At 37.5% G+C, this 25,553-nt stretch overlaps 1 protein-coding gene across 1 annotated transcript in view; it reads left to right on the top strand.

The window, feature by feature from the left end:
- DYNC1LI1 (dynein cytoplasmic 1 light intermediate chain 1) overlaps nt 1–20,728 on the top strand; it is a 46,458-nt gene extending 25,730 nt beyond the window's left edge. Inside the window, exons 5-13 of the mRNA XM_082637549.1 lie at nt 6,437–6,606; nt 9,122–9,215; nt 11,705–11,840; nt 12,428–12,539; nt 14,281–14,340; nt 14,467–14,511; nt 15,174–15,294; nt 16,461–16,616; nt 18,658–20,728. Coding sequence (XP_082493675.1) covers nt 6,437–6,606; nt 9,122–9,215; nt 11,705–11,840; nt 12,428–12,539; nt 14,281–14,340; nt 14,467–14,511; nt 15,174–15,294; nt 16,461–16,616; nt 18,658–18,770 — 1,007 coding nt within the window. The 3' untranslated portion in view covers nt 18,771–20,728. The remainder of the gene's footprint in view (nt 1–6,436; nt 6,607–9,121; nt 9,216–11,704; nt 11,841–12,427; nt 12,540–14,280; nt 14,341–14,466; nt 14,512–15,173; nt 15,295–16,460; nt 16,617–18,657) is intronic.
- The last annotated feature ends 4,825 nt before the right edge of the window (nt 20,729–25,553 follow it).

A 25,553-nucleotide genomic window follows, 5' to 3' on the forward strand; every position in this document is an offset into this window, starting at 1 on the left:
ACTTCACTCTGTATGACAGTCTCTAGATCCATCCACGTCTCAACAAATGACTCAATTTCGTTCTTTTTTATGGCTGAGTAATATTCCATTGTATGTATGTACCACATCTTCTTTATCCATTCGTCTGTCGATGGGCATTTAGGTTGCTTCCATGACCTGGCTATTGTAAATAGTGCTGCAGTGAACGTTGGGGTGCATGTGTCTTTTTTTTTTTTTTTTCTTCGGTATGCGGGCCTCTCACTGCTGTGGCCTCTCCCATTGCGGAGCACAGGCTCCGGACGCGCAGGCTCAGCAGCCATGGCTCACAGGCCCAGCCGTTCCACAGCATGTGGGATCTTCCCGGACCGGGGCACGAACCCGTGTCCCCTGCATTGGCAGGCGGACTCTCAACCACTGCGCCACCAAGGAAGCCCTCATGTGTCTTTTTGAATTATGGTTTTCTCTGGGTATATGCCCAGTAGTGGGATTGATGGATCATATGGTAATTCTGTTTTTAGTTTTTTAAGGAACCTCCACACTGTTCTCCATAGTGGCTGTATCAGTTACATTTCCCACCAACAGTGCAAGAGGGTTCCCTTTTCTCCACACCCTCTCCAGCATTTGTTGTTTGTAGATTTTCTGATGATGCCCATTCTAACTGGTGTGAGGTGATACCTCAGTGTAGTTTTGATTTGCATTTCTCTAATAATTAGTGATGTTGAGCAGCTTTTCATGTGCTTCTTGGCCATCTGTATGTCTTCTTAGGAGAAATGCCTATTTAGGTCTTCTGCCTATTTTTGGATTGGGTTGTTTGTTTTTTTAATATTGAGCTGCATGAGCTGTTTATATATTTTGGAGATTAATCCTTTGTCCATTGATTCGTTTGCGAATATTTTCTCCCATTCTGAGGGTTGTCTTTTCGTCTTGTTTATGGTTTCCTTTGCTGTGCAAAAGCTTTTAAGTTTCATTAGGTTCCATTTGTTTATTTTTGTTTTTATTTCCATTACTCTAGGAGGTGGATCAATAAAGATCTTGCTGTGATTTTTGTCAAAGAGTGTTCTTCCTATGTTTTCCTCTAAGAGTTTTATAGTGTCCGGTCTTACATTTAGGTCTCGAATCCATCTTAAGTTTATTTTTGTGTATGGTGTTAGGGAGTGTTCTAATTTCATTCTTTTACATGTAGCTGTCCAGTTTTCCCAGCACCGCTTACTGAAGAGACTGTCTTTTCTCCATTTTATATCTTTGCCTTCTTTGTCATAGATGAGTTGACCATAGGTGTGTGGATTAATCTCTGGGCTTTCTATCTTGTTCCACTGATCTGTGTTTCTGTTTTTGTGCCAGTACCATATTGTCTTGATTACTGTAGCTTACTGTAGTATAGTAAGCTACTTACTTGATTACTTCAGACTTACTGTAGTATAGTCTGAAGTCAGGGAGTCTGATTCCTCCAGCTCCGTTTTTTTCCCTCAAGACTGCTTTGGCTATTCGGGGTCTTTTGTGTCTCCATACAAATTTTAAGATGATTTGTTCTAGTTCCGTAAAATATGCCATCGGTAATTTGATAGGGATTGCATTGAATCTGTAGATTGTTTTGGGTAGTATAGTCATTTTCACAATATTGATTCTTCCAATCCAAGAACATGGTATATCTCTCCATCTGTTGGTATCATCTTTAATTTCTTTCATCAGTGTCTTATAGTTTTCTGCATACAGGTCTTTTGCTTCCCTAGGTAGGTTTATTCCTAGGTATTTTATTCTTTTTGTTGCAGTGGTAAATGGGAGTGTTCCCATAATTTCTCTTTCAGATTTTTCATCATTAGTGTATAGGAATGCAAGAGATTTCTGTTCATTAATTTTGTATCCTGCAACTTTACCAAATTCATTGATTACCTGTAGTAGTTTTCTGGTGGCATTTTTAGGATTCTCTATGTGTAGTATCATGTCATCTGCAAACAGTGACAGTTTTACTTCTTCCTTTCCAATTTATATTCTTTTTATTTCTTTTTCTTTTCTGATTGCCATGGCTAGGACTTCCAAAACTATGTTGAATAATAGTGGTGAGAGTGGACATCCTTGTCTCGTTCCTGATCTTAGAGGAAATGCTTTCAGTTTTTCACCATTGAGAATGATGTTGGCTGTGGCTTTGTTGTATATGGCCTTTATTGTATTGAGGTAGGTTCCCTCTATGCCCACTTTCTGGAGAGTTTTTATCATAAATGGGTGTTGAATTTTGTCAAAAGCTTTTTCTGCATCTATTGAGATGATCATATGGGTTTTATTCTTCAGTTTGTTAATATGGTGTATCACATTGATTGATTTGCGTATATTGAAGAATCCTTGCATCTCTGGGATAAATCCCACTTGATCCTGGTGTATGATCCTTTTAATGTGTTGTTGGATTCTGTTTGCTAGTATTTTGTTGAGGATTTTTGCATCTATATTCATCAGTGATACTGGTCTGTAATTTTCTTTTTTTGTAGTATCTTTGTCTGGTTTTGGTATCAGGGTGATGGTGGCCTCAAAGAATGAGTTTGAGAGTGTTCCTTCCTCTGCAATTTTTTCGAAGAGTTTGAGAAGGGTGGGTGTTAGCTCTTCTCTAAATGTTTGATAGAATTCACCTGTGAAGCCATCTGGTCCTGGACTTTTGTTTGTTGGAAGATTTTTAATCACAGTTTCAATTTCATTCCTTGTGATTGGTCTGTTCATATTTTCTATTTCTTCCTGGTACAGTCTTGGAAGGTTATACCTTTCTAAGAATTTGTCCATTTCTTCCAGGTTGTCCATTTTATTGGCATAGAGTTGCTTGTAGTAGTCTCTTAGGATGCTTTGTATTTCTGTGGTGTCTGTTGTAACTTCTCCTTTTTCATTTCTAATTTTATTGATTTGAGTCCTCTCCCTCTTTTTCTTGATGAGTCTGACTAATGGTTTATCAATTTTGTTTATCTTCTCAAAGAACCAGCGTTTAGTTTTATTGATCTTTGCTATTGTTTTCTGTTTCTATTTCATTTATTTCTGCTCTGATCTTTATGATTTCTTTCCTTCTGCCAACTTTGGGTTTTGTTTGTTCTTCTTTCTCTAGTTCCTTTAGGTGTAAGGTTAGTTTGTTTATTTGAGATTTTTTTTGTTTCTTGAAGTAGGCTTGTATAGCTATAAACTTCCCTCTTAGAACTGCTTTTGCTGCATCCTATAGGTTTTGGATCGTCGTGTTTTCAGTGTCATTTGTCTCTAGGTATTTTTTGATTTCCTCTTTGATTTCTTCAGTGATCTCTTGGTTATTTAGTAATGTATTGTTTAGCCTCCATGTATTTGTGTTTTTTACGTTTTTTTCCCTGTAATTGATTTCTAATCTCATAGCGTTGTGGTCAGAAAAGATGCTTGATATGATTTCAGTTCTCTTAAATTTACTGAGGCTTGATTTGTGACCCAAGATGTGGTCTATCCTGGAGAATGTTCTGTGCGCACTTGAGAAGAAAGTGTAATCTGCTGTTTTTGGATGGAATGTCCTATAAATATCAATTAAATCTATCTGGTCTGTTGTGTCATTTAAAGCTTGTGTTTCCTTATTTATTTTCATTTGGACGATCTGTCCATTGGTGTAAGTGCGGTGTTAAAGTCCCCCACTATTATTGTGTTACTGTCGATTTCCTCTTCTATAGCTGTTAGCAGTTGCCTTATGTATTGAGGTGCTCCTATGTTGGGTGCATATATATTTATAATTGTTATATCTTCTTCTTGGATTGATCCCTTGATCATTATGTAGTGTCCTTCCTTGTCTCTCGTAACATTCTTTATTTTAAAGTCTATTTTATCTGATATGAGTATTGCTAGTCCAGCTTTCTTTTGATTTCCATTTGCATGGAATATCTTTTTCCATCCCCTCACTTTCAGTCTCTATGTGTCCCTAGGTCTGAAGTGGGTCTCTTGTAGACAGCATATAGATGGGTCTTGTTTTTGTATCCATTCAGCAAGCCTGTGTCTTTTGATTGGAGCATTTAATCCATTCACGTTTAAGGTAATTATTGATATGTATGTTCCTATGACCATTTTCTTAATTGTTTTGGGTTTGTTTTTGTAGATCCTTTTCTTCTCTTGTGTTTTCCACTTAGAGAAGTTCCTTTAGCATTTGCTGTAGAGCTGGTTTGGTGGTGCTGAATTCTCTTAGCTTTTGCTTGTCTGTAAAGCTTTTGATTTCTCCATCAAATCTGAATGAGATCCTTGCCAGATAGAGTAATCTTGGTTGTAGGTTCTTCCCTTTCATCACTTTAAGTATATCATGCCACTCTCTTCTGGCTTGTAGAGTTTCTGCTGAGAAATCAGCTGTTAACCTTATGGGAGTTCCCTTGTAGGTTATTTTTCATTTTTCCCTTGCTGCTTTCAGTAATTTTCTTTGTCTTTAATTTTTGCCGATTACTATGTGTCTTGGCATGTTTCTCCTTGGGTTTATCCTGTATGGGACTCGCTGCGCTTCCTGGACTTGGGTGGCTGTTTCTTTTCCCATGTTAGGGAAGTTTTTGACTATAATCTCTTCAGATATTTTCTCTGGTCCTTTCTCTCTCTCTTCTCCTTCTGGGACCCCTATAATGCAAATGTTGTTGCGTTTAATGTTGTCCCAGAGGTCTCTTAGGCTGTCTTCATTTCTTTTCATTCTTTTTCTTTATTCTGTTCTGCAGCAGTGAATTCCACCATTCTGTCTTCCAGGTCACTTATCCGCTCTTCTGCCTCAGTTATCCTGCTATTGGTTCCTTGTGGTGTAGTTTTCACTTCAGTTATTGTATTGTTAATCTCTGTTTGTTCTTTAGTTTTTCCAGGTCTTTGTGAAACATTTCTTGCATCTTCTTGATCTTTGCCTCCATTCTTTTTCCGAGGTCCTGGATCATCTTCACTATCATTTTTCTGAATTCTTTTTCTGGAAGGTTGCCTATCTCCACTTCATTTAGTTGTTTTTCTGGGGTTTTATCTTGTTCCTTCATCTCGTACATAGCCCTCTGCCTTTTCATCTTGTCTGTCTTTCTGTGAATGTGATTTTTGTTCCACAGGCTGAAGTATTGTAGTTCTTCTTACTTCTGCTGTCTGCCCTCTGGTGGATGAGGCTATCTAAGAGGCTTGATGGGAGGGACTGGTGGTGGGTAGAGCTGACTCTTGCTCTGGTGGGCAGAGCTCAGTAAAACTTTAATCCACTTGAGTGTTGATGGGTGGGGCTGGGTTCCCTCCCTGTCAGGTTGTTTGGCCCAAGGCAACCGAAAACTGGAGCCTACCTGGGCTCTTTGGTGGGGCTAATGCCAGACTCTTGGAGGGCTCCCGCCAAGGAATCCTTCCCAGAACTTCTGCTGCCAGTGTCCTTGTCCCCACGGTGAGCCACAGCCACCCCCCGCCTCTGCAGGAGACCCTCCAACAGTAGCAGGTAGGTCTGGTTCAGTTTCCCCTGGGGTCACTGCTCCTTCCCCTGGGTCCCGATGCGCACACTACTTTGTGTGTGCCCTCCAAGAGTGGAGTCTCTGTTTCCCCCAGTCCTGTCGAAGTCCTGCCATCAATTCCCACTAGGCTTCAAAGTCTGATTCTCTAGGAATTCCTCCTCCCGTTGCCGGACCCCCAGATTGGGGCTCAGAACCTTCACTCCAATGGGTGGACTTCTGTGGTATATGTGTTCTCCAGTCTGTGAGTAACCCATCCAGCAGTTATGGGATTTGATTTTACTGTGATTGCGCCCCTTCTACCGTCTCATTGTGGCTTCTCCTTTGTCTTTGGATGTGGGGTATCTTTTTTGGTGAGTTCCAGTGTCTTCCTGTTGATGATTGTCCAGCAGCTAGTCGTGATTCTCGTGTTCTTGCAAGAGGGAGTGAGAGCACGTCCTTCTACTCCGCCATCTTGGTTCCTCTCCCACATTAACTTTTTTTTTAAGTGAAGGTTTTGGCAATTCTGCAAACGAGTTCTAAAAACTTACTAGTATTGGTAATATCTCCCTAGTTTTTTGGGGGGTTATAGGATAAACATGGCTCAAGATTGCACCTAGGTAAAGAGGAGGAGACCTGAATAAAGGGTTTTGAGAAAGGAAGTTAATATTAGAAAGCCATCTGGAACTGTCTTTTAGATTGTGGAAACCTTCCCCCCCATATTTATTTTTTCTTTTATCCTTTCAGTGCTGTTTGTGAATTAGAGAGGGTAGAGGGACAGAGCTCAATTGTGACTTGCCCACAGTAATTTGCACAGATTGAACCAGGCCTGCATTGAACCCCACTCTTTGGAGCCACTCAGTGTTTTATTCTGCCTCCTGATAATTAATGTGGGTCCAGAGTTTCTGTACTGTCTTTGAATTGGATTTCTCAAAACCTTTTTGTTTCTTAACACAAGACTAAGTGTGAACTCTAGTAACATATGTATTTAGATGGCAGAAAAGCTACCTGCTGAAATAAAGAGCCATTTCTAAACTATGTATTAAATTATTTACTTTGATTTTCAGTGATTAGAGACTTTCAAGAATATGTAGAGCCAGGAGAAGATTTCCCAGCTTCTCCTCAGAGAAGAAATACCGCATCACAGGAGGACAAAGACGACAGTGTGGTTTTACCTCTGGGTGCAGATACACTGACACAGAACTTGGGCATTCCAGTACTAGTAGTTTGCACAAAGGTTAGTTTGCTTCCTACAGATTCTACTACTGATACTAACCAAGGGTGAACAACTGTTTTATTTTGTAGGCTTCTTTTGGAGTTGACACATTAGTTTTCCTAGGTAACTTTTCTTAATAAGTAGATATAATAGTTTAAAATATTGAATGATATTCACATGTTTGTTTTGTGAACTTAATCATAGTTTTCTTTGAAAGAAAATGTTACTTCAGATATTCTAAAATTTGTGATCAAATTTCATTTTCCTAATTCCAGTTAGACTTCAAATTGTATAGTCAGTTTAGTAGAGATAGTTACAGGTAAGATGAAAACTATCAACTTTATAAAATAAACTATTTTTCCACAGTAAGTTTTATATACTGATATCTTGATATTAGAAAATGTACTTAAAATAAAATAGACTTAATTTTAAAGGTGTATCAATAATCATTATGTAAAGTTGATATGCAGTTATCAAAGGCCTTTTATTTATTTAAGAGATTCTGGAAGGATTACTATTATAAAAATTCTGTTAGGGGCTTCCCTGGTGGCGCAGTGGTTGAGAGTCCACCTGCCGATGCAGGGGACACAGGTTCGTGCCCTGGTCCGGGAGGATCCCACAGGCCGCGGAGCGGCTGGGCCCATGAGTCATGGCCACTGGGCCTGCGCGTCCGGAGCCTGTGCTCCGCAACGGGAGAGGCCACAACAGTGAGAGGCCCGCGTACCACAAAAAAAAAAAAAAAAAAAAATTCTGTTAATGTAGTTCTGTCACTGTATACACTTTATAATACAATCAAATTTCCTTTAAAAAATAATTTATAGTTCATCTTCTCCCCATTTGGTCCTAAGTAGTATGTCTTTACTGTGTAAGCCATGGAATAGTTAAGATAATTACAGAACATATAAACACTTTTGAGATCTAAAATTATTATGTTTTTTGTAATGTAAAATTTTCACATCTAAATGAAGAAGGGTGTGGAATTTACTCACCTTTGGAATAAAAATGATAAAAAATGTAAATATAGCTTAAGTTTTACTTTAAAAACTACAAAAATTATCAATAACAAAGGAATGTGGGGGAGCATTTAAAATAATTAAGTCAAAGTCTATTGTCTGCTTTTCAAATGGTGATTCAGGTGTAGTTAATTACTTATATCTTTTGCATAAAACTGTGCTTAAACTCTTACAATAGAATCCTTTTGTCTGCGGTTTGTTTGGGTTTTATTTTGTTTGGCAAAGAGCTGTTTATTGGCAGATATTTTCCTGTTTTTACACCACAACTTGCCTTATAAAAAGCTCTTTATTTTCCAAAGAAAAAATGTCAAGCTTTAAGGGGACCCGAATCAGTATCAAATGAGTCATAGATTCATAAAATTTTCAAGCCAAAAGAGATCATCTACAGTATTTCACAGAATCTAAGACACCGTCAGTTCTGCTTCAGTTTAAGAGCTTTTAAAGTGTGAGGGGGGATGGGGGAATGTGTGTCTCAGGATAGATGAAGAATGGTAGTTCAACTCAGTTTAAAGATGCTTGAAATTGAGACTCAGAGAGACTAGGTTTTTTGCCAGATCCTCATATTTCAGTTAAAAATGTTTTAAAAAGTTTACTAAACTATCATGCTTCACCAAAAATGTCATAAGTCAACAGTATAATAATTATAAGTATCTTTAATAATTTGAAATAATTACTCTCAGTGTTCTATATAACATGGACAGTATGCGTTTTTTCATGTTATATAAGGAGACTGTTCTATGTATATATGCATAACAAAAAATTACATATCAAAAAAATGACATCAAATTTGCCCCCAAACTAATATTAGGTATGATGGACATTGTTTATTTTTAGATTTCATAACCTTCAATTCTCAAAAGTTTTGATGAAGTTATTTGGATATCATGATGTTTGAACATGCCTTAATTTTTTTCCTAACATTTTTTTTGTAGCAAGCAGAATTCAGAATTGTTTCATTGATTGTACAGGTGACATTTCAGAAATAGCCTGTAATTCCCCTTTTTTGCTGTTGGTGAAATTGAAGTGAGAGTGAATAAAAGCGCCAGAAAAGAAATAAAAGTCAATTAAGAGCTATCAAATAAGCAGAGGAACAAAGGGAAAATAGTGAGAGGTGCAGACTCCCTGGATATACAGAGTGTTTTATAGAACTAGAATAGATTTTAGATCTTAAAAACTTTGTTCTAGGACATAAGTCGTTGAGTTAGCAAGTATGACCGCCCATTATAAGCTTGTCCTGATATTCTTTATTCCTTTATGTACTAAAACTTTCTCTTTGGTGTTCTCATCACATTCAATATATCATAGAAATCAGTGCTTTTTAAAGAAATAAAAGTATTCATTAGTCTTAAGACTCCAACTAAAAGTCTCTAGACATATAGGAGTAATTAATATTCTAGGTTCTACTGATCAGTCACTGTATCAGAGTGGTAGTTTTGTGATATTCCCTCACCCAACATTGAACTGTTTAAATCATTATATTATTATTTAAAGTTAATATTGTTTTTTAAATTATTTTAACTCAGTGTGATGCCATTAGTGTGTTGGAGAAAGAACATGACTACAGAGATGAGCATTTCGATTTTATTCAGTCTCATATCCGGAAGTTTTGTTTACAGTGTATCCTTTTAATACATTGATTGGTGCAGTGTTCCTTAGCTGTTTGTTTGTTTGTTTAAGTAAAGGAATAAATTGATGACTTCAGAAATTCCATAAACTTTTTTCCTCCTGCCTCTGGTTGGAAATTTCAATTCCCAAATCATTTATATCTAGGTATTTTGAGATATAAAAGCAAGTATTGAAATATGTAACTTTGATTTGCTGTTTTTAAAATACTGTGATTAAGAAAAATAATCAGACTTATGTAGAAAATTCTAATAAGTTGGCATTGAAAACATTCTCGCTGAAAACTGGTATTCATTTCTTGGGGGTGGGTGGTAGGGAAAGATCAATATTTGGGTTTGTGTGTTCTTGTTTTTAATTTGTTTAGTATGTTATCTCCACTATAGTCTAATGCAATGGTTTTTAAATCTGGCTGTGCCCATCTAAGACTTACTGAATTGGAACATTCCAAGGGGAGGCTGGAGAATCTATGCTGAATTTTAAAAAAGCTTTCTGGGTAATTTTGATGATCACAAGGTTAGAAAACCTAGCATAAGGAATCTTGTGTAGTCTAGGTTGCAAGGATTATATGAGCCAGTGAATAACATTTATAACTAAACAAAGGATGAAATGAGTGAATGCTTTTAAGAGAATTTCGTGTTGAAAACTTCAAACAGCTTGAAAGCACCGAAGAGAGGTGTTCTCACTTGCCCCCTTGGATCAGATGTTTTGCAGTTACATTCACCAATCAAAGCTTTTGGGTCTGAAAAGTGAAGAAATGATAGATAGTAGGAGTAGACAGGAATAAGTAATGTACACGTTTATAGTATCTGTAGTTTTTCATCGTCATTAATGGACGTTTAATTTAAGGACCACGTGGCAAGAACCTCGTTGAATGATGAATAAGATCACGACACTGGGAGTTTCCCTTTTCCCTTTTTCCTTCAGTACTTTGTCCTCCATGGCACTTTCTCTTCTCATGTCACATAATGGTTAGTTGGATTGAATTAAAGGGCATTTGTCTGCAAAAGAAAACAAAAAGAAGTAATTGAAGTAGGTGTTGATAGCCTTTTTTGTTATCTTTGCAGATTAGAAAATTTGAGAACAAACAGTCTCTTTAAACATTTATTTAAAGCTACACTTGGAAATGTACATATAGAGATGTAATCAGGAAGGAGACTGTCCACTACAATAATTACAGACCTTTAGTAGAGCTGGTTGATTTTAAAAGAATACAAAACAACAAATCACTTCAAGATAGTGAGAGGGGGGCTGCCCTGGTGGCGCAGTGGTTAAGAATCCGCCTGCCAGTGCAGGGGACACGGGTTTGAGCCCTGGTCCGGGAAGATCCCCACATGCTGCAGAGCAACTAAGCCCATGTGCCACAGCTACTGAGCCTGCGCTCTAGAGCCCATGAGCCACAACTACTGAAGCCCATGCGCCTAGAGCCCATGTTCTGCAACAAGAGAGGCCAATGCAATGAGAAGCCTGTGCACTGCAACGAAGAGTAGCCCCTGGCTCACTGCAACTAGAGAAAGCCCATATGCAACAACGAAGACCCAACACAGCCAAAAAAATAAAAAATAAAAAAGATAGAGGTGTGTGTGTGTGTGTCAGTGAGGACAATTCAAAATCATCTTTATTTTAAAAACTAAAAAATTTTAATTGCATTGCAAATTTTCCAGCTGTGTAAATCTTCCAAATTATAAATTGGCTCTTGTGAGAAAGATCATTCATGAAAAGTTCACACAATTAAGCATTTACTTAAGATTATGATGTTTGTTTCTACCAAATTAAGTATTATGACAAGTAGTATTTAGCCAATACCATTTTAAGGTTCATAAGCCTTGGTTTGTGTCCTAGAAACTACGAGTATCCTAGTTCAGAAGTTAGACCATTGTCAGCATTTCCTCTTGGCCTGAGTCATCATCTCTCTTGAGACCCAATGGCTAGTGCTAGCGTTTTGGTCATGAAGTCTACTTTTGCCTTTGATTGTTCCTGAAAGCTTCCTGATGGTTCTTGACGGTTCATCTTCTCTGTTCAGTAAATCTCCTGAGCTTTCTCCCCCAAGTCCTAATTCCTGGACTAGTAAACACTGTCAGAGCCACTAGTGCAAACCACTCTTGTTGAAAAGGCGAAACAGCGTTTGATAAATGATATCCCTCCTTCATGAAGTTTAGGAAGGGTAAAGACAAAAAGAAATTGCCGCTTCAGATGCTTTAAATGCAGAGGTAGTAGTGGTGTCAGTTGTTACATTTACCTTTACTTTCTTGGCTAATGAGAGTTTTGCCCTCCTAAGTTAAATCAATTATGTAGAGATAGTTTTATTTGCATTTTAGCCTGTATATAAGTATTTTATAGTTTTGAAAGTCTTGATTACCATGTAATTATACCTTTGGAAATTATCTTTGAAACTAATATGCATAAATGCTAAGCTGAGAACACAAAATTTTATGGTACCTGTTGATGGAGTTTGTCCAAAAATTTCTTTAACAGTGTTCATTCAGATGGTGCAGCACTTATTTACACTTCAGTAAAAGAAAACAAAAATATAGATTTAGTATATAAATACATTGTTCAGAAACTCTATGGATTTCCCTATAAGATTCCTGCTATTGTTGTGGAAAAAGATGCAGTATTTATGTAAGTATACTCTTAAATGTATTGTTTTATCATGTGTTGTTGCTCCAGTTCGATGGTGCATCATCATCATCATCTCATTTTCATTTGAAGTGAGACTAGTAGACTTTTCCATGATGAGTAGGTGAGAATCTGTTCCTAGATTGTTTTATTTATAACCTGCCTTGATTTATTTATCTTTGCCTTTTAGTTTTACTGCTGGCCTGAACCCTTTTGAAAGGCTTGCTATTATAACTAAACTATCTATTGGGTGCATATATCAATGTATCTACTCTCTAATTGGTTACGATACATAAAGGACCCAATGTATAATCTAGAAATGCTTTGAAAAGTTATCTGAATAAATTGGGAGGTAAAAATAATTACCACGCTCTCCCCAAAAAACCTGTAATGACAGTTTTAAAATCAGGAAGATTGATAATAATTTTAAGTAGAAATTAGTAAACTTGAACATTATAATAAAACTGATTAATTTTCGATAATTGGTCAAATTTAACTTCATAAAAATATTCCCCTTAATATGATCATGGATTGAATGAAAGAATGACTATATAAATGCTTGAGAATTTGTCATGTGCATTTCTTTCTAGTCCAGCAGGATGGGATAATGATAAGAAGATAGGAATATTACATGAAAATTTTCAAATGTTAAAAGCAGAAGATAATTTTGAAGACATCATAACTAAACCACCTGTCCGAAAGGTAACAGTTTTAGTGTATAGTCTCAATATTTAGGCTTTTAAACTGAAGGGGAAGTTCATAATTTTAAGATTGTAGGTAGAAAGGTAAGGGGGTCCTTTTCTATCAAGTTGTGAACTTTACAACCTAGAGCTCAACCAAAAGCCAAGAACACCTTGTTAGAATAATTGTACTGGCTTCTGTCTGTCTAGGCAGATCTTGCATCTTCATGGTCATTAGTTATTCATACTAGCCCACAGCTGTCCAGGGGCTGCCAGGTTCCTAGATTTAATTTTAGTCTTTACTGTTACATGTCATTCTTATAACTATTAAATATCATTTCAGAAGGTATTCTTCTTTTATATATCTTGATTTTGCTTAGCAGTATATGGTGTTTTATGGTTAGATAGTATAGATGCTTATGAAAAGTTGTATAAAAATGAGTGTTTGCATGTAGTACTTCTCACTGGCTAATTTGAACATGTTTCGGGAAAAAGTAATTTTGATTTAACATATAATCAAGTTCTTAATTAAAAACCCAAATATTTACATTGAGCAGTTAGAAATAAGAAAAGTAACGTCAAATGAAAAATCAGTTAGTGTGTTACTTGGTTTGGATGTCTGTTAAAAGAAATGCACACATCAAAAAAAAAAAACCCAATTTTTCCCATTCTCCCTTTTACCAGCAAAATTGTGCTTTAAGTTGTCTTTTATTCATTTCGCAAATATTTATTGAGCCACTGTTTAGGCACTAGGTGCTGAATAGGAGGGTGATGCAGTAGTGAATCAGTATATATGCCACCTCTCAAGTGGTGATCAGTGCTATGGAAATGAAGCCGAGTGAGGGAAGGGTGAGTGAGAGGACCGAGGTGGGGAGGGCTGCAGTTTTAGAAATGATGAGGGCATGTCTCTGATGAGAGGGGAGAATGTTGAAAGCACAGGGAACGGGAAGTGCACATGCCCTGAGGCAGGAGTGTGTGAGGGGGCCAGAGAGGCTGGAAAAGAGCCCCAGAGGGCCAGAGTGGTAGGAGAGAAAGGCCTCATCATTAGGCTGCAGTCAGGACTTTGGATTTCGTGCTGAGTGGGATGGAAAGTGACGGGGGTGGGGGGGGCGAGTTTGAGCAGAGGAGTGATATAATCTGACCTAACCTTTCAAAGGATCGCTCTGGCTACTGGGTGGAAAATAGACTATGGCTTGCCTTGTACAGAAATAGGAGGAGCGGGAGACATTTGCAACTCCTTTTTTTCTTATTATTCAGCAGGTATAAGAGGCATTATGTTTTTATTTCAGGGAAACCAGGGACAAGTTGATTTTCACTCAGCTGGGATATTATTGGCCCTTTTAAAGCACCTAACTGTTGCTTAGCAGATTTTATAAGCGTGACTGATATGCTTATGGCTCTCAGGTTGTGCTGTCCAATACAGCAGCTACTAGTCACATACAGCTTTTAAATACAAATTAAGTACAACTAAATAAAATTAAAAATTCAGTTTCTCAGTTACAGTAGCCACATTTCAGCTGCTCAGTAGCCACAGGCTAACGTATTGCACAGCACAGATATAGGACATTTATATTATTGCAGATAGGTATCAGACAACTCTGCTGTAGGGCCTTGGGGAGGGCAGCTCACCCATGTAAATATGGTTTAGGTAATGTTCATATTCTTGGTGTTTTTTTAAAAAATTATTCTAATCTAGAGAGTAAGTTATGAATGACATTAACATAATATATGCAACTTGCTCATTTATGTGTTGCTGATTTCAGTTTGTGCATGAGAAGGAAATTGTGGCCGAAGATGACCAAGTGTTTCTTATGAAGCTACAGGTATGAAATTACATCAGAAACAGACTTAGTATGATTAATGGTTAAACTATTCTTGTACATATTTTCTTTAAAAATACAGCAATACATGCCTGAATATCTAACCTAGAGTTTTTGTGTGTTTTTCAGTCCCTTTTAGCAAAGCAACCACCAACTGCAGCTGGAAGGCCTGTGGTCAGTATTACAGATTTTGACACAATTATTAAAATGCAGTGCATATTGTTTTAGTTCTTTTTTTCTTAATTATATACCTGTCTCAAATGGGTATGCTTTGATATAAACTTGAATTAAGGATTCTCCTGGAATTTGTGAGATTTTAAAAGATAAAACTTCACTCCCGTTTAGAATATTGAAATCATAAATATCTACTTTGCAACATTTGTCCCACATGAGTTACTGTGCCAGACCATTTATATGTGCTATTTTATAAATCCTCACAACAGCCAGATGAGGCAGGTCCCCCATTTTGCTGGTGGGGAAATGGAGGCTTTGGAGGACATCATGGCTTGCCTGAGATTTTACAGCTGGTGGGATGGGGTGCAAGTCCAGATTGGAGTCCAGATCTGACTCCCAAGCTTATACTCATAACCACACCTCATATTCAATATGTTCTTATTTTTCCGTTGAAGGGAAAGTTAGTATTCTAAAATGCAATGGGTCTCTGGTATTCTAATAATGAGAACACAATTGCTAAACACTTCTACCCAGGGCTTGCAGCGTAAAGGGACCAGTAGAAGATATGGGGGACAGTTGCAAAGTAGTTTCTTTTTGTGATAATTTCTGTGAAGTTGAAAGTTTCAGGGTTCTGTAATTATGGCTTTCCTATTTTTACTTAGGATGCCTCGCCAAGAGTCCCAGGAGGCTCCCCTCGAACACCAAACAGATCTGTGTCGTCCAATGTTGCCAGTGTGTCACCCATCCCTGCTGGGTCAAAAAAAATTGATCCAAACATGAAAGGTACATTTCTCTCTTTCTTAGAGAAAGCAACACAATACATTTAACAATAGAAATCTACCTAGAGTCATTCCACCTTTTGCTTTAGCTATTTTCATTTTTATTCGATAGCTTCTAATCTTTGTGTCTGTCAGTACAATCTCATAGTTAATCAGACTGTGAACCATTTTACGGTATAGTCTTAACATATCATCTCTGTGCTGTGAGCTTTATGAAAGCTTTGTGTTATATTTAATCATTCTGCTACGGTAGGTCATTGAAGAAATTCATGTTTTTCCTATAATGGGTTATCTGCAGTTAACATAAAGGAAAAAACTATATGCATTATAGTTATTTCTATAGGAATAATTGCCATAAGTGGGATTAGTAGGTGAGAGTTTGTACCTTTTTATGCCTTTTGGTGATGTTTCTCAAATGAATTCTTCAATTTACATATCACTGAGTGTTGCAGTTTGCCCACAACCTAATCAGCATTCTCTAAGTACTAATAAGAGCTTTTCCCCCTAGTATTTCCTTTCTGTTTGTTTTTTCTTCTGTGAATTGTTTATTGCTATCCTTTGCCCATTAATATCTTAGAACTTCTACTGGTTTTCATATAGCATTGGGTAACTTTTTGTAATACATGAAGCAAATATTTCTCAACAGTTATATTTTTGAAGAACGCCTTTCAAGAGAGAGATATATTTGCATCTAACAATCTGTTTTAAATGCCTTTTGCCTTTTAAAAATAACACTCTAGGGCTTCCCTGGTGGCGCAGTGGTTGAGAGTCCGCCTGCCGATGCAGGGGACACGGGTTCGTGCCCCGGTCTGGGAAGATCCCACATGCCGTGGAGCGGCTGGGCCTGTGAGCCATGGCCCCTGGGCCTGTGTGTCCGGAGCCTGTGCTCCGCAACGGGAGAGGCCACAACAGTGAGAGGCCCGCATACCACAAAAAATAAATTAAAAAAATAAAAATAAAAAATAACACTCTAATTTTTTAATAATTATCTTATGCTCTTAACACTCATATTTTGTTTCATATATGAGTAGATTAGAGAAGTTACCCAGCCTCAAAAGATTAAACTTGAATTTGGAACATTTTCTGTGTATAATTCTACAATAATAATTTATAGAAAAGTTGAATGCTTTGAGTACAAGTTTTTTATCTTACCTTTTTTTTTTTTTATAGCTGGAGCTACAAGTGAAGGTGTCCTGGCAAATTTCTTCAATAGTTTGCTGAGTAAAAAGACTGGTTCCCCAGGAGGCCCTGGTGTTGGTAGTGGTAGCCCTGGAGGTGGGGCTGGAGGTGGAAGCAGTGGTTTACCACCATCTGCCAAAAAGTCAGGTATAGTTACCGGGAGCTTTTTTTTTTTTAAACAGCTTTATTGAGATATAATTTACATACCGTGAACTTGGCTCATTTAAAGTGTACAATTCAAAGTTTTAGTATATTTACAGACATACGTAAACCATTACCATAATCTAATTTTAGAACATTTTCTTCTCCCTAAAAAGAAACATCCAACCTATTAGCAGTTATCCTTGCCTAATGTCCAGCCTATTAGCAGTTATCCTTCCCTCCCCTGCAGTCCTCCTGGGCAACAAACAATGTTTTCTGTCTCTTTGTATTTGCCTATCTGGAGATTTCATATAAATGGAGTCATATAGTATATGCCTTCTTTAAAATAATGTTTCTGAGGTTCATCCATGTTGTAGCATATGTATCAATATTTTGTTTTTATTTACTGCTGAAAAAATTCCATTGTATGGATATGCATACATATTTTATTTATCCATTTATCAGTTGATGGACATGTTTTCATTTCTCTTGGGTATTTATCTAGGAGTGGAATTGCCGGGTCATGTGGTAACTCTATGTTTAAATTTTTAAAGAACCGCCAAAGTGTTTTCCAAAATGCTATACCATTCTACATTCCCACCAGCAGTTTATGAGGGCCCCAGTTTTTCTCCATCCCTTCCAACAGTTGTTATTGTTCATCTTTGTGTTTTAGTTGTTTTGTTTTTTTTGGTTTTGCTTAACCAAGTCCAAAATGTCTCTCTGTTTGTGTGTGTGTTTTAATTGAAATATAATTGATTTACAATATTATATTAGTTTCAGGTGTACAACATAGTGATTTGGTTTTTTTTGTGTGTGTTTTTTTTTTTGCGGTACGCGGGCCCCTCACTCTTGTGGCCTCTCCTGTTGCGGAGCACAGGCTCCGGATGTGCAGGCTCAGCGGCCATGGCTCACGGGCCCAGCTGCTCCGCAGCATGTGGGATCTTCCCGGACCAGGGCACGAACCCGTGTTCCCTGCGTCGGCAGGCGGACTCTCAACCACTGTGCCACCAGGGAAGCCTGATTTGATATTTTTATACATTATAAAATGATCACCACTTGTCCATCTTTTTGGTTAGAGCCATCATTTTGGCTGTGAAGTTGTATCTCATTGTGGTTTTGATTTGCGTTTCCCTGATAGCTAATTATGTTGAGAATCTTTTCATGTGTTTAATAACCATTTGTATATCTTCTTTGATGAAATGTCTGTTCAAATCCTTTGCCCATTTTAAAATCGGGTTATTTCTCTTATTGTTGAGTTCTAAGTGTTTTTTATATATCCTCTTTACTAGACCCTTATCAGATATAGGATTTGCAAATGTTTTCTCCCCTTGTGTTGGTTATCCCTTCACTTTCTTGAGTGTCCTATGAAGCACAAAAGTTTTGAATTTTGATGAAGTCTTTTCCTTTTGTTGTTTTTATAATTGCTCTTCAAGCAGACTTTTTAACCCATTCCCCTTTTTTAATCATACCTTCTTGCCACCTTTTTCACAAGTACCTGCAGCTACCATTTTTGAACATTTTACAGGTTTCTGGGTATAAATTGAATTATTTTCTGGCTTCTCGCACTCTGTGTTGAAGATTACCTTTCTTGATACTGCTGATTTAATTACCACTCACTCATGTTTCCACATTCCGAAATTTTGTTGCTATTTTTCTCTTTTACTGTTCCTATTGTTCTATGCCTTTAAAAAAGTATACCTTTATGAGATTAAATGGTAGATGCTAGTTTTACTTCTATTTGATAACAGACCCCACAATTTAAAATGAGGGAATTTAGGGGCTTCCCTGGCGGTCCAGTGGTTAAGACTTTGCTTCCACTGCAGGGGGTGCAGGTTCGCTCCCTGGTCAGGGAACTAAGATCCTGCATGTTAAGTGGTGAGGCCAAAAAAGAAAAAAAAAAGGGAATTTATTTTTAAATTAAGGACGTTTATATAACTGTGTTTTAGATAAAGTTAATGAAACTGTTGGCAATTGTTAAATGAAGACACATTGGTGTTAAGGATATTTTGACTTATGTCTAAATCTTGGTTTCTTTTCCTTTAAATAGGCCAGAAGCCTGTCCTATCAGATGTTCACGCGGAACTAGACAGAATTGCACGAAAACCAGTTACAGCTTCTCCTACGGCATCCACATCTCCTACGGAAGGAGAAGCTTCTTGAAGATACCAAATAAAGCCATTTATTCAGTTTTCTGGGATAATGTAAACTTGCCTCTGCCTTCTCCTTCAAAAGTGGAATTAGGGAGCTGGAGTGCTTTTTCAGATGGACTAATAAATTCATGTCTTTTTTGTGTATGTGGTTGCCCATTTTATAATAGGGAAGTGTACAGAAGAAAAATTATTCTACACTATGTAGGATTGCTGTTTGCATTGCCACTTTGCATAAGGAAGTAATTTCGGATTTTGAAAAACTCACATTTATAGATCTGAAATACAGCCATGCGATCATATTCTAAAGGCTACTTAAAACATATAGGAGGGTTTGAGAAGGGCAGAAAATAATATGCTTTGGGCATTCGACTTACTTGGGAGGAAGTCCAAGCTTATTTTAGTTAAGACTATTAAAAAATCATTTAAAAAAATTATGTGTTAGTTTTGCTGGAAAAGAAGATGATCAGTTGTCAGATTTTCTACACCAACATAAATATACCACCACACATGGAATATGCTGAGAAAACGATCAGATAGCATTTGATACACTAGTCATTGTCTCAATCCATGATCCTGTAAGTTGTCATCAAAATATGATTTAGAAATATTGGTCAAGATTTGTTTCTTTAACTGAGAAGAAAAGAAAGCACACTGCCTAAATGTGTAAAAGAAAAATGCAGAGGTTGTTAAAATGTAAAGAGGTAACAGTCTTTGGATTTGTCTATATATATATATCTACATATCTATATATATATCTCTATATATATCTCTATATATATTGATATATATATATATGGCTCTGCCTTAATATACCCCTTTTTTGTTTGTGACTTTCAACTGTAATCAGTTAATAAAGTATTTATTCTCTGCATTCAGGTTCAAATAACTTGTTGCATTCTCTTATATTTAAATTTGTATTTATCATATAATGAATAAGATTTGTTAGTATTTTAAAGTGTTTGACTTAATAGGATTATTAAGCTTTCTGATCTTTTTTCTTTCTAAGAGACGAGTACATGAGATTCACTGCCTTGTCAAAGGAATTTACCTTGATCAGTACATCTTCCCCATCAACATGTCTCGAACTACAGAATCTTACATCAGCATTCCTAGTAGAAAAAATAGAGCCTTTTATCATTATTTAATGGACAGAAGCTGTTTTAAAAGTTTGGCAAGTGCACCGAAACATAGCTACTCCCTTACAGGTGAGATCACCTGGTAATAGTTCCACCTTTTCAATACTCAGATTTCAGTGCTTGTTTTGGAACCTTCATGAGAATAGTTTGATTTTCCTACTGAAGTTCAACTAAAGAACACATGTACATTTGACCTATTGTGTAATTTCAGGTAATTGGGGGACAATGGTTACTACCCTTTACATTGGTCTTTGTTATAACTTTAAAATATATATTCCAAAGATTTTTTTTCAACAAAATATTTGAGGACAGTATCTCTACTATCAAACATAATTCTTTCATTAGAACTTTAAAATCTGTTTGGTTTTATAATAGTATTTGGCTCCTAATGGTTGAATGTAAATACTAAAGATACATGAGAGGGTTATAATTTGTTTCAGTGTGGGAAAAACTTAGGATGTTTGTGGGCATGGAAAAATTAATTTGCAAAAATATTTTGTTTAATAAAATATGAGATGAAAAATGCCATTGATAAAATCTTCAGTCCGGAAGGGGTTCTGTAGTCCTGGTGTTGTAAAGACCAGTTTTTCTAAACTAGTAGTACTTGATGAAGTAAGTGAAACTAATGAAGAGAATTGCAGACCGTGCATTATGGTATACTTTGGTATGTCTGCTGTGTTTGCATGTCTAGACCAACTCATGTTTTTTTTCTGTGTGACATTGGAGATGTACTAGAAAATCCTCAGAATTACATTGTTACCTGAAGTAATTGTAATTGTTCACTTTATATGGGATTCAGTTTTAAATTTTTTAAATTTTATTTATTTATTTATGGCTGTGTTGGGTCTTCGTTTCCGCGCGAGGGCTTTCCCTAGTTGCAGCAAGTGGGGGCCACTCCTCATCGCGGTGCGCGGGCCTCTCATTATCGCGGCCTCTCTTGTTGCGGAGCACAGGCCCCAGATGCGCAGGCTCAGTAATTGTGGCTCATGGGGCCAGCTGCTCCGCGGCATGTGGGATCTTCCCAGACCAGGGCTCGAACCCATGTCCCCTGCATTGGCAGGCAGACTCTCAACCACTGCACCACCAGGGAAGCCCTGGGGTTCAGTTTTAACTAATCAAAAATCTTGTGTTTACTGCGTTTAAACCTATTTTTGTCCCTTTTTTTTTTTTTTTTTTTTTTTTTTTTTTTTGTGGTACATGGGCCTCTCACTGTTGTGGCCTCTCCCGTTGCAGAGCACAGGCTCCAGACGCGCAGGCTCAGCAGCCATGACTCACGGGCCTAGCCGCTCCGCGGCATGTGGGATCTTCCCGGACCGGGGCACGAACCCGTGTCCCCTGCATCGGCAGATGGACTCTCAACCACTGCGCCACCAGGGAAGTCCTGTCCCTATTTTTGCAAGGAAATTTGTTTTTAAACTACTTAATCTTTTTTGTTTGTTTTTTTAGCACTTTTTATTGAAGTATACAGTACAGAAAAGTGTACAAGTTACAGGTGTATGGTTTGAAATATCACAATATCACAAATATCACATATAACCAGCACCAGGATCAAGAAAGATGGCGTTATTTGCACCCCAGGTGCTTCCCTTGTGCCCCTTGTCAGTCCTCCCACCCACCAAGTAACTACTGCCCTTTCTTCCAAAGCTGTAGATAAGTTTTACTTATTTTTAAGCTTTATATAAATGGAATCTTACATTTATATTCTTTTGTGTCAGGCTTCTTAGTATTCTGTGGTTCCTCCATTTTGTTGCCTATAGCAGTAGTTATCCATTCTTATTGCACCATAGTATTTCATTGTGCAAATACACTGTAATTTTTTCAGTATGCTATTGATGGGTATATATTAGTTTCCTATTGCTGCTGTAACAATTTACCAAATTTTAGTGGCTTAATACAGATTTATTATCATACCATTCTCGAGGTCAGAAGTCCAAAATCAGCTGTACTAGGTTAAATTAAACTGTCAGCAGGGCTGGTTTCTTTTGGAGGCTCCAGGGAGCATCTGTTTCCTTCCTTTCCAGCTTCTAGAGGCTGCCTGAATTCCTTGGTTCCTGGCCCCCTCTCCGTCTTCAAAGCCAACAGCATAGCATCTTCTACTCTCTGCTTCCATCACATTGCTTCTCACTCTGACCCTGCTGCTTCCCGTGTATCAGGATCCATGGGATTAAACTTTGGCCCACGTGAGTAATCCAGTATAAGCTCCCGCAGCACGTCACTCTTGCTTGCATGGTTTCTGTAAAGAAATTGGATGTTATTCTTAACCTTTGCTCCTCCATAGGTGTTTTTTCCCTTTGGCTTCTTTTAAGATTTTTTAAGTCTTTGATTTTATGCAGTTTGAATATGATATGCCTAGGTGTAGTGTTTTTTTGGGGGGGTGGTTATCCTTAGTGTTCTCTGAACTTCCTGGATCTGTGGTTTAGTATCTGACATTAACTTGGGGCAAATTCTCGGTCATTATTGCTTCACATACTTTTTCTGTCATTTTCTGTCTTCTCTTGGCATTTTCATATATATGTTACAACTTTTGTAGTTGTCTCACAGTTGTTGGGTATTCTGTTGCCTCTTTTTCTTCCCCAGTCTTTTTTCTCTTTGCTTTTTAGTTTTGGAAGCTTCTGTTGACAGGTCCTCCAGCTCAGAGATGCTTTCCTTAGCCATGTCTAATCAACTAATGAGCCCATGGAAAGCATTCATCATTTGTCAGTTTTTTTTTTAAATCTCTACCTTTAAAAAAGAATTATTTCTTAGAATTTCCATGTTTCTGCTTACATTAGCCATCTGTTCTGGTGTGTTGTCTACTTTTTCTGTTAAAGCCCTTAACATATTAATCAGAGTTGTTTTAAATTCATGGTCTCATAATTCCAACATCTCTGCCGTGTCTGAATCTGATGCTTGCTCTGTCTCTTCACACTGTATTTGTTTGCCTTTTACTTACGCCTTGTAACTTTCTGTTGATAGCTGGACATGCTGTACTAGGTAAAAGGAACTCCAGTGAATAGACCTTTTAGCACTTTGGTGGTGAGGTGTGGGAGAGGGGAGGCATTCTGTAGTCCTATGATTAGGTCTCAGTGAACCTGTGTCCCTGGGCTGTGAACTTCATAAGTGCTTCTCCATTCCCCCTGCCCCCTTACACACCATAGGTGAGACAGGATGGCTAGAGGGAGCTGGAGTTGGGTATTTCCCTTCTACCAGGTTGTTTAGGCTCTGATAAACCCCAATTAAGGAGGCTCTGATAAAATGCCTTCTCTCGAGGGCAGGCCTTGTTAAGAAGAGAATACTCTGACATTTCAAAACGGTTACTTTCTTCCTTCCCCTACTGGAAGCACCAGGGGATTTTTCTCTGATTTTACCTTTGAGACCCTGGTAGGGCTCCAGGAGGTAAAACTCACAAAGCAGTGGGGATCCCCTTCTAACTGGGGTTTTTTAACTCACAGACTTGTCCACTCTGAGCCTCCAGCAATTTGTCAGTTACAGTTTCAGCTTTCTTACCCCAGCACTGTCTCCCTTAGAGGTTTCTGCTTGGAAATTTCTGCTTCAGTAAGTTGTGGTTCTCTGTGTCCACCTGCCTGCCTCTCCAATATGGAGGACTGCAGTTGGCCCTGTGACCTCACTTCTCTGACAGATGTAAGAAGAGTTGTTGATTTTTCAGTTTGTTCAGCTTTTTACTTGTTAGGATGGAGAGATGACTTCCAGACTCCTTACTTGGTGGACCAGAATCCCAAAGTCTAATTTCCCCCTCTCAAAATCCTAATCACACCTGCAGAGTCCCTTTGCCAAGTAAGGTAGCATTCACAGGTTCCAGGGATTAGGATGTGGACATCCTTGGGGGGCCAATAGTCAACCTACCACAAGATGTTTGGGTGGTTTCAGTTCTCCAATTGCTGTTACTAATTGTGTTGTTATGAACAGTCTTGAATGTGTCTTGTGGAAAACATGTTCTCCTCGCTCTTGGGTGTATATGTAGACATGGATTGCTGGATTCAAAGGCTATGCGTATATTCAGCATTAGCAGGTGTTAAATGTTTAGCCAAAGTTTTTCCAAAGTTATAAGAGGTCCCATTCCTGGGAGAAAATATTTGCAAATTATATATCTGATAAGAGTATAGTATTCAGAATATATAAAAACTCTTAAAACTCAATAGGAAGACAGCCCAGTGTTGAAATGGACAAAGTATTTGAATAGATATTTCTTCAGAGAAGATATACAAATGACAGGCACATGAAAAGTTGCTTGATATCATTAGTAACTGGCGAAATGCAAGTCAAAGCCACAATGAGATACCACTTCACAGCTGAAATAAAAAATAAGTGTTGGTGAAAATGTGAAGAAATTAGAACTCCTGTACATTGCTGGTGGGAATGTAAAGTGGTGCAACCACTTTGGAAAACAGTATGGTTAAACATATAGTTACCAGATGACCTAGCACTTCCATTCCTGGATATATACCCAACAGAAATGAGAACGTATGTCCTCACAGAAACTTGTATACAAATGTTTATAGCAGCATTATGTATAATAGCTAAAAGGTGGAAACAAACAAAACATCCATCAGCAGACAAATGGGTAAACAGAATGTGATGTATCCATACAATGGAATATTTTTCAGCTATAAAAAGGAATGGGAGTTCCCTGGTGGTCTAGTGGTTAGGACTCTGTGCTTCACTGCCAAGGGAACTAGGATCCTGCAAGCCACATGGCGTGGCCAAAAAAGAAAAAGGAATGAAGTATTGATACATGCTACAACATGGATGTACTTTGAAAGCATGTTAAGTGAAAGAATCCAGTCAAAAAAGTCAATGTATGATTCCATTTATATATGGAATGTCCAGAATAGGCAAATGCTTTGAGACATAAAGTAAATTAGTGGTTGCAAGAGGAGAGGGCAATGAGGAGTGACTGCTAATAGGTATAGGGTTTCTTTTGAGGGTGATGAAAATGTTCTGGAATTATACAGTGCACAGTCTTGTGAATATACTAAAAACTTGACGTCGCTTCAAAAGGGTGAATTATGGTATGTGAATTACATATCAATTTTTTAAAAGGGATTCGCATTACTACCAGCAGTATATGAGTTCCAGCTGCTCTGCATCTTTGCATACACTTGCTATTGTCTATCATTCTGGCAGGTTTTTTATTTATACAATAGGATCTCATTGTGGTTTTAATTGTATTTCCTTAAAAACTAATGAAATTAAGCATGTTTCATGTTTATCGGCCATTTGGATATCCTCTTTTGTAAAGTACCTGTTGAAGAATCTTAAGAGTCTTCTTTTTTTTTCCCCCTCAGAAAAATAGGGAGATATTTGACTTTTTCTTACTAACTCATTCTTTACGTATTCAGAATACTAGTCCTTGTCAGATACGTATTGCAAATATCTTCTCTCATTCTGTGGTTTGGCCTTTTCACTCTCATTGCTATCTTTTGATGAATAGAAATTGATTTTAATGTTCCATTTGCTAGCTTTTCTTTATGGTTATTGATTTTTTTTTTACCTGTTTTGAAGAAGTCTTTGCTTGCCCTCAAGGTCATGAAGATAGTCTAAGTTTTTTTTTTCCTAGAAGCTTTATTGTTTTACTTTTCTACAGTTCATCAATTCATCTGGGATTGATTTCTGTGCATGCTATGAAATACGGGAAAAAGGTTGTTTTTTTTTTTTTA

Source organism: Mesoplodon mirus (assembly GCF_964341445.2).
Source record: "Mesoplodon mirus genome assembly, chromosome: 12".
In the NCBI taxonomy this organism is placed as follows: Eukaryota; Metazoa; Chordata; class Mammalia; order Artiodactyla; family Ziphiidae; genus Mesoplodon; species Mesoplodon mirus.